The sequence below is a fragment of the Chanos chanos genome, chromosome 11, assembly GCF_902362185.1.
Source record: "Chanos chanos chromosome 11, fChaCha1.1, whole genome shotgun sequence".
Taxonomy (NCBI): domain Eukaryota; kingdom Metazoa; phylum Chordata; class Actinopteri; order Gonorynchiformes; family Chanidae; genus Chanos; species Chanos chanos.
This window is the reverse complement of record NC_044505.1, coordinates 22,247,994-22,260,593: the sequence shown is the minus strand read 5'-3', so window position 1 is coordinate 22,260,593 and position 12,600 is coordinate 22,247,994. Positions and strand designations below refer to the sequence as shown.

Below are 12,600 nucleotides of genomic sequence, written 5' to 3'. Positions count from 1 at the left end.
GGACTCAAACGCTGAGCGAACAGGCAGCAGGTGGCGCTGTCGCTCTTCGCAGATAAAGTGTGGAGCCAAATTGCCGCAACCTTCACGAGCGACATCGATTTTCACCATTAATGGTGTAGCTCTGTATGAATGGCTTGAACGCGTAACCTCTCGACCACTCACTCCCCATAGAACATTGTTAGATTAACTACTGTGACCGCTTGCGACAATCAGTGTGGTGCATCTATGACACCAGTAGTCTATATTTGCCTAGAGATAAATGGTTTGTGTGTGTTAGTCATAGTTACCGATCTATTTTTAAAAAAAGAACAGTACAGCAAGTGTATGAAATTGAACTGGGTCACAGTTGATCACGCACACGAATCTGTAACCCTCTCTCCACTCGGGCAAATGCCAAAAGTTTGACGATACACCATTATTCAGTCGCTGCTTCCCTTTCCTAAAAAAAGACACAAACTGACAGGATACTAGAAAGAAGTCTGAGCTTCTGCAAAATGAAAAAAGAAGTCACCCGTCTGTCTAATCTCTGCTGCTCGAATTCGTTTTAGTATTTTGCAATGGGCATTTCATGATTAGAATACAGCAAAATTACACTAAAAACAACACATCTCAGAGAGCAAACACAAGCCCTGCCGACCTTAGACGGAAAATACATGATCATTACAACTCTGCCTTAAAAATCTGAAATGATAATAAGCTGTCGATATGTCAGTCGTATTCTTATTGCAACTCATTCATCTTTCTCATCAAAATAATCATTAGCTTATTTTCATTCGTAAAGTGGGCAAAAAACCAAACAAACATTTTTTAAATCAATAGATATGGAAATAGGAAGTGTGAAATACGATAGCAGTTTACTGAAGGTGGTTGACACTGATAACAACACGACATAAAACTCGTATTTTGTTAAGGGTACAGTCCCACTTTACTGCAACCCGAAGGACCGGAGGTGGGCACAAACAGATGAAAAAGTATCTAGTTACAAATAACAAATACTTGCTCATCAAATGCATCAAAATAAAACGCAAAATGCTGGTGTGAGAAAATGCATTTGATTAAAAAAAAAAAGTAATTTGTAATTTGAAAATACATACGGAATTATCTGTAACGCTATTTTAGGCATTTAGCGGATGCCTTTTTTCAGGAGCGATTTACATTAAGTGCAGCAGCGGAGTAAGCTAATTTCCAAGGTCTCTAACTTTACAACTAGTCATTTGAAGAAGTGCAACACATTTAGTATAAAGGATTAACTGCCATGCGTAAAAACGCCTGTTAGAAATTTAGTATGTCCGTAGGAACAAAAGTCGCTAGCCTGATTTATCGCTAATGAAGGCTTCCATAAGACTAACCACAAGATGCCACTGTCCCAGGCTGTCTGAGCATGTCTGTGGTGTTAGCTAGAATGCCACTAGCAAGCTAGCAAGTAAATTCACAAGTTTTAGAGCACAGCTACTTGCTAATTGCTCTGTTCTCCTGTCCTATAGACATTCAGTGAGCAATATCTGATAGTATATTTTACTACATACTTTACATTAAGGCAGTGGTTCTCAACTCTAGACCTCAGGGCCCACTGTCCTGCATGTCTTTGTTTTAACTCTTCATTATTACACTTAATTGAGCTAATCAAGGGTTTGATGATTAATTGATCAGTAGAATCAGGTGTGTCAGTCCTGAGCTAAGAAAAGTTAAAACAAAGACGTGCAGGACAGTGGGCCCCCAGGACTGGAGCTGAGAACCACTGTACCAGTGAGAACCACTGCCTCAAGGCAATCTGCACCAAACACCAAAGCAGCTTCTCTCCTTGGGTTACTGGTCATGAAGAAAACAAACTATTCAAAATGAGCGCACTGGACCCAACAGGATGTGTCATGTGATGTACTTGCATCAAGCCAAAGACTGTGATAGGCTATATTTAGTAGTCCTATAGTCAACCTGGTGATGAAAGATCTCGTCTTATTTGAGAGTAAAATGACATATTTGCATGTTAAATGCACAAAGTACAGTTTCTCAAGGTACAAATTACATCTGATTATTCTCCATCCAGTAAAATACAAACGACAAAATACTCAAAAGTAATTGAATACGTATTTTAAATACATTTAATTGAAGTACGGCCCATCTCTGCTAAGAACTGACACCAAATCAGCCATCAGGGGCTTAGAGCGTCTCTCCGTAGGGCTAGGAGCAGGTCAGCGATCAGGAGTGGGAGGAGACTGACCTGAGCTGCTGGAGGAATTCGACATCAGAGCTGGAGCTGATGAGTTTGATGAACTCTTCATAAGATGGGGCGTAAGTGTAGGCTTTCCTGTGACGCTCCAGTAACTGTTCCCTCTGCTCCAGCCAGGTCAGCAGAGTACGGTTAATGTAGTCTGGGTCACTGAGCAGGTCTACCAGGGGTTTCAGCACTGAACACACAACCACACACACACACACACACACACACACACACAGACAAACACATGAACACATACATACACACACACACAAACACAGACCCACAGACAAACACATAAACACACACACACACACACACACACATACAAACACAGACCCACAGACAAACACACACACACACACACAAACACATGAACACATACATACACATAAACAACACACATACACACACACACACACACGCACACATACATATACACAAAACAGTGGAGATAAGCACACAAGTATAGATACAGGATACAGGATGTCTTTCAGATATATATACAGGTATATACTTTGCATATATCTAACTCTGTGTGTGTGTGTGTGTGTGTGTTTAAAGTATAGAGATGGACAGTCTAATAAGTGATGAAGTCAGTTTGCCCTCACAGTGACTCACTGCTTTATTAAGACCGTAGTGTCATAGACCTGACATTCACCAATCTGCACTCTACCAGGTGCCCGTGAACTCAGAGCATACACACACACACACACACACACACACACACTCATTTGTCGGTCAGCTATCATACAAAGACACACATATAAATTAGAATTAATGTCTGTTTAAGGATCAAAGGTAGGCCTAGGACTTAGAGAGCAGCGCAAACACACACACACACACACACACGACACATAAACTCTGTTTTTTTAAGGAGGTGCCTGTCCTGTCAGTTTCATTTGCCATCGTTTTTCAGCCCTTCCCACACGTGACCCCAGCAGCCTGACCTTTGATGGCGATGACCTCAGACAGCACCAGTCGTAGGCTGTGTGAGCGGACATCACGAGCGGGTAGCACATACAACAGCATCAGGCGACCACAGCAACGCAGAAAAGCCAGTTCAGCCTGAGGAGAACGAAGACATGGGTGAAGGAGAAATGGTCTGGGATCTTCCTCCAGCCTTGAGAGAGAGAGAGAGACAGAGAGAGACAGAGAGAGAGAGAGACAGAGAGAGATTGAGAGAGAGAGATTGAGAGAGAGACAGAGACAGAGAGAGAGAGAGAGAGAGAGAGAGAGACAGAGAGAGAGAGAGAGAGAGAGAGAGAGAGACAGAGAGAGAGAGAGAGAGAGAGAGAGAGAGAGAGAGAAAGACAGAGAGACAGAGACAGAGAGAGAGACAGAGACAGAGAGAGAGAGAGATTGAGAGAGAGACAGAGAGAGAGAGAGTGTGAGAGAGAGAGAGACAGTGAGAGAGAGAGACACAGACACAGAGAGAGAGAGAGAGAGAGAGCCAAAGACACAGAGAGAGAGAGAGACACACAGAGAGAGAAAGAGACAGAGAGAGAGAGAGAGACAGAGAGAGAAAGAGAGAGAGTGAGAATAAGTTAAATGCCTGTTGCTGAGGTAAATGATGTATTGCTGTCTTGCTGAGACAAGAAGACAGGTCAAGGGAGAGTCGATGTCGTTAGAGAGAAAATGTGGAAATATGTGAAACCGAAAGCAAAAGTTACGTGCAGGTGGTGAACAGAACAATGATAACATCTATGAACAGGAATGTGCAGTCAACAGGTATTAAGCAACTGTTTTCCTTCAGCCTCCGTTAGTCCCCCCTGGAACGATGTTAGAGCCAGTGAGTGCCACATTAGTGAGCCAGTCTTTGTGACTAACCCAGACACTGCTAACATTAAGACCCAATGGCTTCACTGCCACATTAGTGAGCCAGTCTTTGTGACTAACCCAGACAGTGCTAACATTAAGACCCAATGGCTTCACTTTTAAGGATTAATGGGGTAATTTACGCCACAGCAATATGGTTACAGTTGCAATAACTTATCAACCAAATGCATTACTGTAACAACCACAAAGCAACCACACACAAACACATGCCTACCAGCTCATAAAGATTTTGCTGGTTGGCCTTAGCGTGTTTTTAGCGTTAAGCGTCAGTAGGTTGTCGGCTCCTGCCATAAGATTTGCTTCAGTTTGCGCGGAGGTGATGTGTTTGACAGAAACAGTGGTTTATTGACCTATCAATCAATTATACAACAAAGCTGTGAAACAGACACAGAGACAAAATCAGAGAGAGAGAGAGAGAGAGAGAGAGAGAGAATAAAGCCGAAATAAAAATGTGAAACGGTCGCTGGTTTTTTGCTAACGAGCGAGACGCTGACCTGCCGTTGGCGGCTCTGAGGTCACAGAAGTGGACGTGCAGTCTCTTCACCACGTCGCTGCAGACGACTTTCACCGTGTCCACCTCCGCCACACGACCCCGCAGCTGTTTCAGAAGCTCCCAGAAGTCCTCCAGCAGCATCTGGTGGAGCCGCCCCTCATCCTGGCTCAGAGAGGAGTACCAGGACAGGACGTAGTCCCTGTAGCCGTAGTCAAAGACTACCATAAAAAAAAAAAACAAACGACATTTTCAGTTTCTGCCGCTGTAGCCAGACACTCAGCGAGAGCGTAAAACCGAGACGCAGAGAGGAGACAGAGAGAGGAGACGGAGAGAGAGGAGGCAGAGAGAGGAGACGGAGAGAGGAGACACAGAGAGAGGAGACACAGAGAGAGGAGACACAGAGAGAGGAGACAGAGAGAGGAGACAGAGAGAGGAGACACAGAGAGAGGAGACACAGAGAGAGGAGACACAGAGAGAGGAGACGGAGAGAGGAGGCAGAGAGAGGAGACGGAGAGAGGAGACACAGAGAGAGGAGACACAGAGAAAGGAGACACAGAGAGAGGAGACGGAGAGAGAGGAGGCAGAGAGAGGAGACGGAGAGAGGAGACACAGAGAGAGGAGACACAGAGAGAGGAGACACAGAGAGAGGAGACAGAGAGAGGAGACAGAGAGAGGAGACACAGAGAGAGGAGACACAGAGAGAGGAGACACAGAGAGAGGAGACGGAGAGAGGAGGCAGAGAGAGGAGACAGAGAGAGGAGACGGAGAGAGGAGGCAGAGAGAGGAGACAGAGAGAGGAAGCAGAGAGAAGAGACAGAGAGAGGAGACAGAGAGAGGAGACGGAGAGAGGAGGCAGAGAGAGGAGACAGAGAGAGGAAGCAGAGAGAAGAGACAGAGAGAGGAGGCAGAGAGAGGAGACAGAGAGAGGAGACGGAGAGAGGAGGCAGAGAGAGGAGACAGAGAGAGGAAGCAGAGAGAAGAGACAGAGAGAGGAGGCAGAGAGAGGAGACAGAGAGAGGAGACAGAGAGAGGAGACAGAGAGAGGAAGCAGAGAGAAGAGACAGAGAGAGGAGGCAGAGAGAGGAGACAGAGAGAGGAGACAGAGAGAGGAGACAGAGAGAGGAGGCAGAGAGAGGAGACACAGAGAAAGGAGACAGAGAGAGGAGACAGAGAGAGGAAGCAGAGAGAGGAAGCAGAGAGAGGAGACAGAGAAAGGAGACAGAGAAAGGAGACAGAGAGAGGAGACACAGAGAGGAGACAGAGAGAGGAGACACAGAGAGGAGACACAGAGAAAGGAGACAGAGAGAGGAGACAGAGAGAGGAGACAGAGAGAGGAGACACAGAGAAAGGAGACAGAGAGAGGAGACAGAGAGAGGAGACACAGAGAGGAGACAGAGAGAGGAGACAGAGAGAGGAGACAGAGAGAGGAGACAGGGAAAGGAGACAGAGAGAGGAGACAGAGAGAGGAGACACAGAGAGGAGACACAGAGAAAGGAGACAGAGAGAGGATACAGAGAGAGGAGACACAGAGAGGAGACAGAGAGAGGAGACACAGAGAGAGGAGACACAGAGAGGAGACACAGAGAGGAGGCAGAGAAAGGAGACACAGAGAAAGGAGACACAGAGAGGAGAGGACTACCAAGCTCCTTCTGGACGGAGACAAACAGTAGAAGACAAGAGGAGGACGCTGAGATGAAACAAAGAGAGTAATTTGTATAGATGTGGCCTCCATAACTGCAGTCAAAATGTCAGACAGGACAGAGTCCAGCCCTGTGGTGACGTGCTCACGCTGAGATATGACTGAGAGGGAAAATGTGTTGAAACACAGGCTGGGATTCTTGCCGTTCTGTACAAACACAGAGAGGTTAACAGAGAGGGGCTGTGCAGTACTCTTTGTGACCGTAGAGGAATGTAACAGTGTGGTTAGTGTTAAAAAAAAAAAACGCAGCTCTGTAAATATGGTCAATATGTGTCATCGGTTTGTGAAAATATCAAATCTGGACACGATCTAAAACCATTTCTGTCGAACTGTTCAAGTCGGACCGTAGCTCAGTTTCAATCATTCACTTTCAGTTTTACTGCCCGTTGAATATGGTCTGGACCTGTCCAGGGCGTGTCCCTGCCTTTTCGAGCGCTGGGATATGCTCCACCCCCTCCCCCCCCCCGCGACCCTAACTAGGACAAGCGGCTTAGATAAAGAGTGAAAGTGAGTGAATATGGTCTTCCATATCGGAACTCATATCGGCAGTAACCACGACAACTTTCCAAAACGCTGACGGATCACAGCGTGACGGTGGGAGACTGTCCCTGAACATGAATATCTGGAGATAAGAAAGATAAACGACTAGCACTGTTTGTTTTGTAGGTTACAGTAACCACGAAGACCCGACTGCATTCAGCCTTTAGTACTCCACACACCGAGACAGCTCCTTTCAGGTTTTCAAAATGCATGAAGAAAATCTATTTCTGATGCATTACTGAGAACAAGGTATGATGGGGAAAAAAAAGTTCTCTCGACACTCGTGATCTGGCCTCGAGATTTTTCCTGTGTAAATCCATACCATTGTTAATTAGATGCTTGTAAATATGGGAATCAGTGCACGGTACATTTGGTACACATTTTAGAACAACCGAGTTGATTTTTCCTCATATTAATGACACTTGTTTGAAAAAAATTTTTGGAACCAAGAAATAACCTCAGAAAGATTTTGCTCTGGATTTTAAAAACAAGTGTAAATCAATACGTCAGTAAGAGTGCAGTCCAACGGAGTACCTCGAAGGAGCTGTTTCTGCCCCTACTCCGCAAAAGCTTCTCGCTATTTGACAAGTAAATGAAACTTCCACACACATTGTCTTACTATGGCACTGGGTCAACACAAACAGAACACCTTCAGTGCACCTTGACATAAAGTGTAGGGGTAACTACAACTGTTCTCTATGGATATGGATATGATATGACATCATTCTTCCACAAGAAAATTCCATTATTTTCTGTTAGAACACTGATGGCTCAGGCGCCATTCCGTAATGTCTCATAAGTGACCCGGACTCACACATTGGTTGACAACGTTTTCGCCGAGCTCCGTTCTGTGACTGGGCCCCGGTGCTGTCCTGGAACGGGCTGGTCCCGGCTGGACAGACCTGGCTCTTCGCACAAGATGAAAGTGATCACTGAGAATGGCTTTGTGTTTACTGGTCTGTTTGTTTACCTTGCCCTCCAGTGGACCGACACCACGCCACGAGAGTACACCCCTCCGACATGCCAGAACCCGTCGCCATGGGAAACGAGCTCACGGGCTCACTCTTTTTTATATATTTTTTTTTTTTTTTGGCGTACACCTCATACGCGCTCATCCGTTCATTAAGAACAGAATGAAGGATGACTCATCCGTCCAAATTTGGTTGTTTTTTTTCTTCTACTGTTCAGCACACTGACACCTGTGCTCTGCTGTTATCTTTTTTTTTTAGGTATATCAACCAGCTTCTGCATCTCAACCCAGCCCTTGTATTCTACTCTGTGACATTCTCCACAGACAGCTCTTATAGACACTGACCGGCTGCTCGTCTTCAATCAAATCAGGCTTGTCTGTCTTCCTAGTCCTGCAGCTCAACAACCACGTACAGAAGTCACAATCAAGGAGTTTGCACTCTCTAGAGCGGCTGACCGTTGAGTATGATACTGATAATGTCAATGATATCGTCATGGCTTCCATGCCAGCGTCATTATAGCTGCTGTTCCCTGTGAAGCACTGTCAAGCGGCCTTCTTCACAGAATCTCTTTCCACACAGACAAGCCCCTACATAACATTCAGAGTTATGCCACAGTTTCCTCCAGCCATAGCGGCCAAAACCACACGGCTCCTGCCAAGTATTCTAATAAACGACCCCGGAACAAAAGGGGCTGTTAAACACTGAACTAACCCAGGTGTCAGGAGCCACACCTGTTTTCGGTAGGCTGTTATTTTTACCCTTGATTTGCTGAAACCTGCTTCTGTTTGGGACGTTGCTTGTATTCAGGAGCCTAAACTCTCCACTGCTGATTCTCATAAAGCAGTGAGTAGTGTAGGGAGTGGAGCTGTTTGGCTTGAACTCTAAGTCGAATTAACTCAGACAGCAAAGCCTCAGCGTGCTTCTCCACTAATTATATGACCTGATACGTAAACGCTGCACACAATACCATGAATGGATAGAATGAAAAAAAAAAGAAAGGAAGGAAAAGGAGAGCGACGGGTCACACTTGTTTAACAGGACTAGCACAGATCTGAACGGCTCCTTTAATCTTTATTTACCTTGAGTGTATCTGAGGATGCGAAACCAGACGCGATATGAAAAGAAACTGCCTCATCGCCGTAGATCTGCTCCAGCATTCCTCAGAAAACTGAACTAGGACTGACCGCAGTGTACTCTCAACTGTGGTTATGTTGACCAAAAACCGTACGATGCAGTAATTAACTAGAGAGGTCTGAGTATCTGTGGTAGACTCTTTAAACAACCGGAGTGGCTATGCCAAACTGCAAAACGAAAACACCAGAGCGTAAACAAACAGAGCGTACAAATACAGAACGCAGAGCCCGAACTCATGAGTGGGAGGCTTTAAGCCAATAGAAATCGATCTGAAGTGAACACTGCAGTCCTTCGACTTTCCCTGTCTCTGTGTGTTACCGCAGCCATCGATCAGTCAAAAAAGACATAAACCAGAGGGCTGTGTGTGAGTGATTCAGCGAATTCAAACATAGGCCCCTTACAGCAGAAGGCAAGACTTTCCCATTTCACTGCAGTGCAGCACGTGTGTGTGTGAGTGTGTGTGTGAGCGTGTGTGTGTGTATGAGCGTGTGTGTGTGTGTGTGTGCATGTGTGTGTGAGTGTGTGTGTGTGTGTGTGAGTGTGTGTGAGAGTGCGTTTGAGTCATTACAAATTGTTTTATGTATGTAGCATATATGGTTCTTATAGTGAAGTACTTCGGTGCAATGCTGTATCGTTAAGTGCATTTTCTAATTTTCTCACACAACCAAAGCTTTGTCTGCCCGACATGGTGCACATTCCAGTCGTGGGATCTGTAAGTAATTACAGACAGAAAAGCCTTTTCTCAGCAGCGGACGCGGATCAATGGCTGGTTCACTCCGAACGTGCTGCACTCTGAGAACAGCCTTCATCAAAGCCAAACAATTCAGACATTACACTAAGAAACTGAAGCTGAACTTCAAGCTCTGTAAACCAGTGAGATGTAGCCTATTTCACAACCAAAACACAAGGATCTATTCTACAAATCACACCATCTAAGCACATGTAGACTTCAGACAAATTCAAATAAACTGTCCCCGCAGAAAGCCGCAGAGCCGACCCTATCCTGACAAACTGAGCACTGACCGTGGAGACGAGAATAGGTGGAAAAGGGACAGAGGTCAAAAGATAGATTTGAGAGAGAATTTGTGCAACCACAGAAACTTGATTCCATTACAATGTGTCTGTTTTTCTAATAGATAAATAAATAAACAACAACAGGAACAAACTGTTCTGCTTAAGCAAAACGGCGCGCTATTATAACTTTCAAAGCTGGTCTAGGTTGAAAACCTACATTTTATTTGATATATATTTTATTTAATGTCTGACGCTGAGGTCCCTTCTGAATTAACGCACGAGGGAACGCACCTTCCTTCATCGCCTTGTCCACGCCGTGTGAAACCACCGCTCTTTTCAGCTGTCCCGGTTCCTGGACGGGCCCTGGACCCTCGCACTGTGGAAATCACCGCAAGAAAGTTAGAACACAGGGGTCACACAACAGAAGCTTGGTATTCATTCACTTCACACGAAATAACCTGCGTCCCTGCTACCTGTAACTGGTATTTTAGGAGCATATTAGCCAGTTCTGTTTACACGCGCATTGCTATCTAAATTGTTGTCAGTTTGGTGAACCACGAAATGACAATTCAAAGACGTTATCATAATAGTATATAGGCTGTTATTTCTGACAGCCGCTGCCCAGAAATCCCCAACAGATCTTGAAAGACTGTCTACGATGCTGACCAGTCTTAAGCACAATATTTCGTACTAACCTACCGCAATGTGAGATTAAATGGCTGATACCACATTGTGTAAATATTTGGCTTTTTAAATAGATTCTGAACAATCTTACCGTGTAGCCTAAGCACCAACGCTGCCCGCTACTCACCGTAATTATTTCGTTAAACAGGTTCAGCAGATGTGAAGACCTCTTAGAGGTGTCAAAACTGCAGAGTTTAAGTGGACTTTTTCTGGAAAGGAAACCATAGCTTCCCAGCGAAAGACACATCACAACGAAAGAAACGTACATGAACAGCTTGAGAAACAAAGATGTTATAGTGAGGTCTCCGCAGGCAAACTGGAACGATATTGCCGCGGCAAGACCAACGCCGATACTCGCAAGGACAAAACTGACAGGGGAACAAGCCCAGGCACCGTTGCGAGGCACTGTTGCATCTTCGGGATACCGCCGGCTGACGCCGTTACTTCCAGCAAAATGCATTCTGTTGAAATGGACATTTCCCAAACATTTGAACGACCCGTGCGACTGTGTACGATTTATCCACCCGATGACAGCTTCACGCGGTTGAATAACCGCTTAACAGTCGGCTTTCAATTGACAAAAATAGTTGTAGGACCGCCTGTGCACCTACAGTGCTACGATTAAAATCAAAATGTGACGGAAAACAAAAACGATATCAGTCCGTCCTTGGTTGTGATGTGCAAACGCCCCCTTAAATTCCACTTGTCTTCGGTTTAACTCCTCCGCGTAAACTGTCAGGGTCCGAGATCGCCATTGACAGACCACGGTCAATGGAACTCTTGGTTACCTGTCGTTTACAATTCCCTGAGTTTCCTGGCTTTACTAAGAATAGCCTATTGAGCAATCCGAGAGGAAACAAATCACACATGCGAACCAGCCGACCAATAGCGAGAGAGGGCTGACCTTCGACATATGGCCGCTTGTACTAAGTCTTGCAGGAATGTTTTCGACCGTATATTAAAATTAAAATCTTTCTCTTTCACATGCCGCATGCCGTTATTATTCACACTGTAAAACCTCATAAATTATTCGCATAAATGGATTGGCAGAAAAAATGGCAATTGCCCTGGAACCTAACCTTTCTGTAATCGTCATTGTCATTTAAGTATTTATCGCATAAATCACGCTGTTAAAACTATTTTTACAATTAAAGTTACACCTTCATTCCCGAGACACAATATTTTGCAGACAAAAGGATCTAGGTCAAATTTTTACATTCAACCAACGCCATCTACTGGATGTTTAGTGAAAGGGCATGTGTGGTGAGGTCATGAGGAAGTGACGTTGCTTGGTTACGGTAGCCAGCACCACAGTCGCCCACATTTGCCTGGTCAACTGGCGACGCACGGTTACCTCACTATTTCACTGAATACCGTTATGTTGTCTCCCTGTCACAGGGGAAGGGTTTAAAGTAAAAGTAATGATGATCAGTTCACTTCGAAGAGTCTGGAAACTTTTAACGTGAGGCAGGTAGGTAGGTTTGCCAACTGTAGCCTGTTAGCTTCAGTCACAGCCAGAAAACTGTTATCGTTAGTGTTTACTACAGCTCGTCTCAATCTATCGTGAGAGACGTTGGGATGACACTAAGTACTTTTTTGTAATTTCGTTTAAATTATTTGGCATGCTACATCTCAGTTTCAGTGAATGCACGTGCGCAGCAATAAACCGCGGAGGGCGCCTACAGAAACAACCGATGCTCTCATAGTAGAGATGAGAGGCATGTTAGATCTCCATGGTATGGCTGTCACCTAAAATAGTTATTTGTGAGTAGCTCTCGCAAATGGTGTTTGACTACCGGTTCATATCTGCTTTCTTTTCGAATAATAAGATTTTTTTTTTTTTTTTTTTGCATTCGTTTTGAATTGGCCCTCGAGCCTTCAGCTAGTGTTTGAGCGTGCACATCAGTGTTATTTTTCCAGAGGGGTTTTTTAATAGCTTTGTTAGTCACTGCCGTTCCCAAGTGGATGAAAACTCGTCAGTTTTCTTTGTGTAGGCGTTTTGATGACAAAGTGA

General features: G+C 45.0%; 2 protein-coding genes across 2 annotated transcripts in view; one reads left to right on the top strand and one right to left on the bottom strand.

Moving 5' to 3' along the window:
• The window catches only part of LOC115824229 (sorting nexin-25), a 23,811-nt gene extending 12,480 nt beyond the window's left edge, over positions 1–11,331 (bottom strand). Inside the window, exons 1-5 of the mRNA XM_030788337.1 lie at positions 10,714–11,331; positions 10,194–10,278; positions 4,546–4,762; positions 3,163–3,335; positions 2,219–2,405 (exon numbers count right to left, since the gene is read on the bottom strand). Coding sequence (XP_030644197.1) covers positions 2,219–2,405; positions 3,163–3,335; positions 4,546–4,762; positions 10,194–10,278; positions 10,714–11,046 — 995 coding nt within the window. The 5' untranslated portion in view covers positions 11,047–11,331. The remainder of the gene's footprint in view (positions 1–2,218; positions 2,406–3,162; positions 3,336–4,545; positions 4,763–10,193; positions 10,279–10,713) is intronic.
• LOC115823847 (NACHT, LRR and PYD domains-containing protein 3-like) overlaps positions 1–12,600 on the top strand; it is a 704,547-nt gene that overhangs the window by 165,777 nt on the left and 526,170 nt on the right. The window lies entirely within an intron of this gene.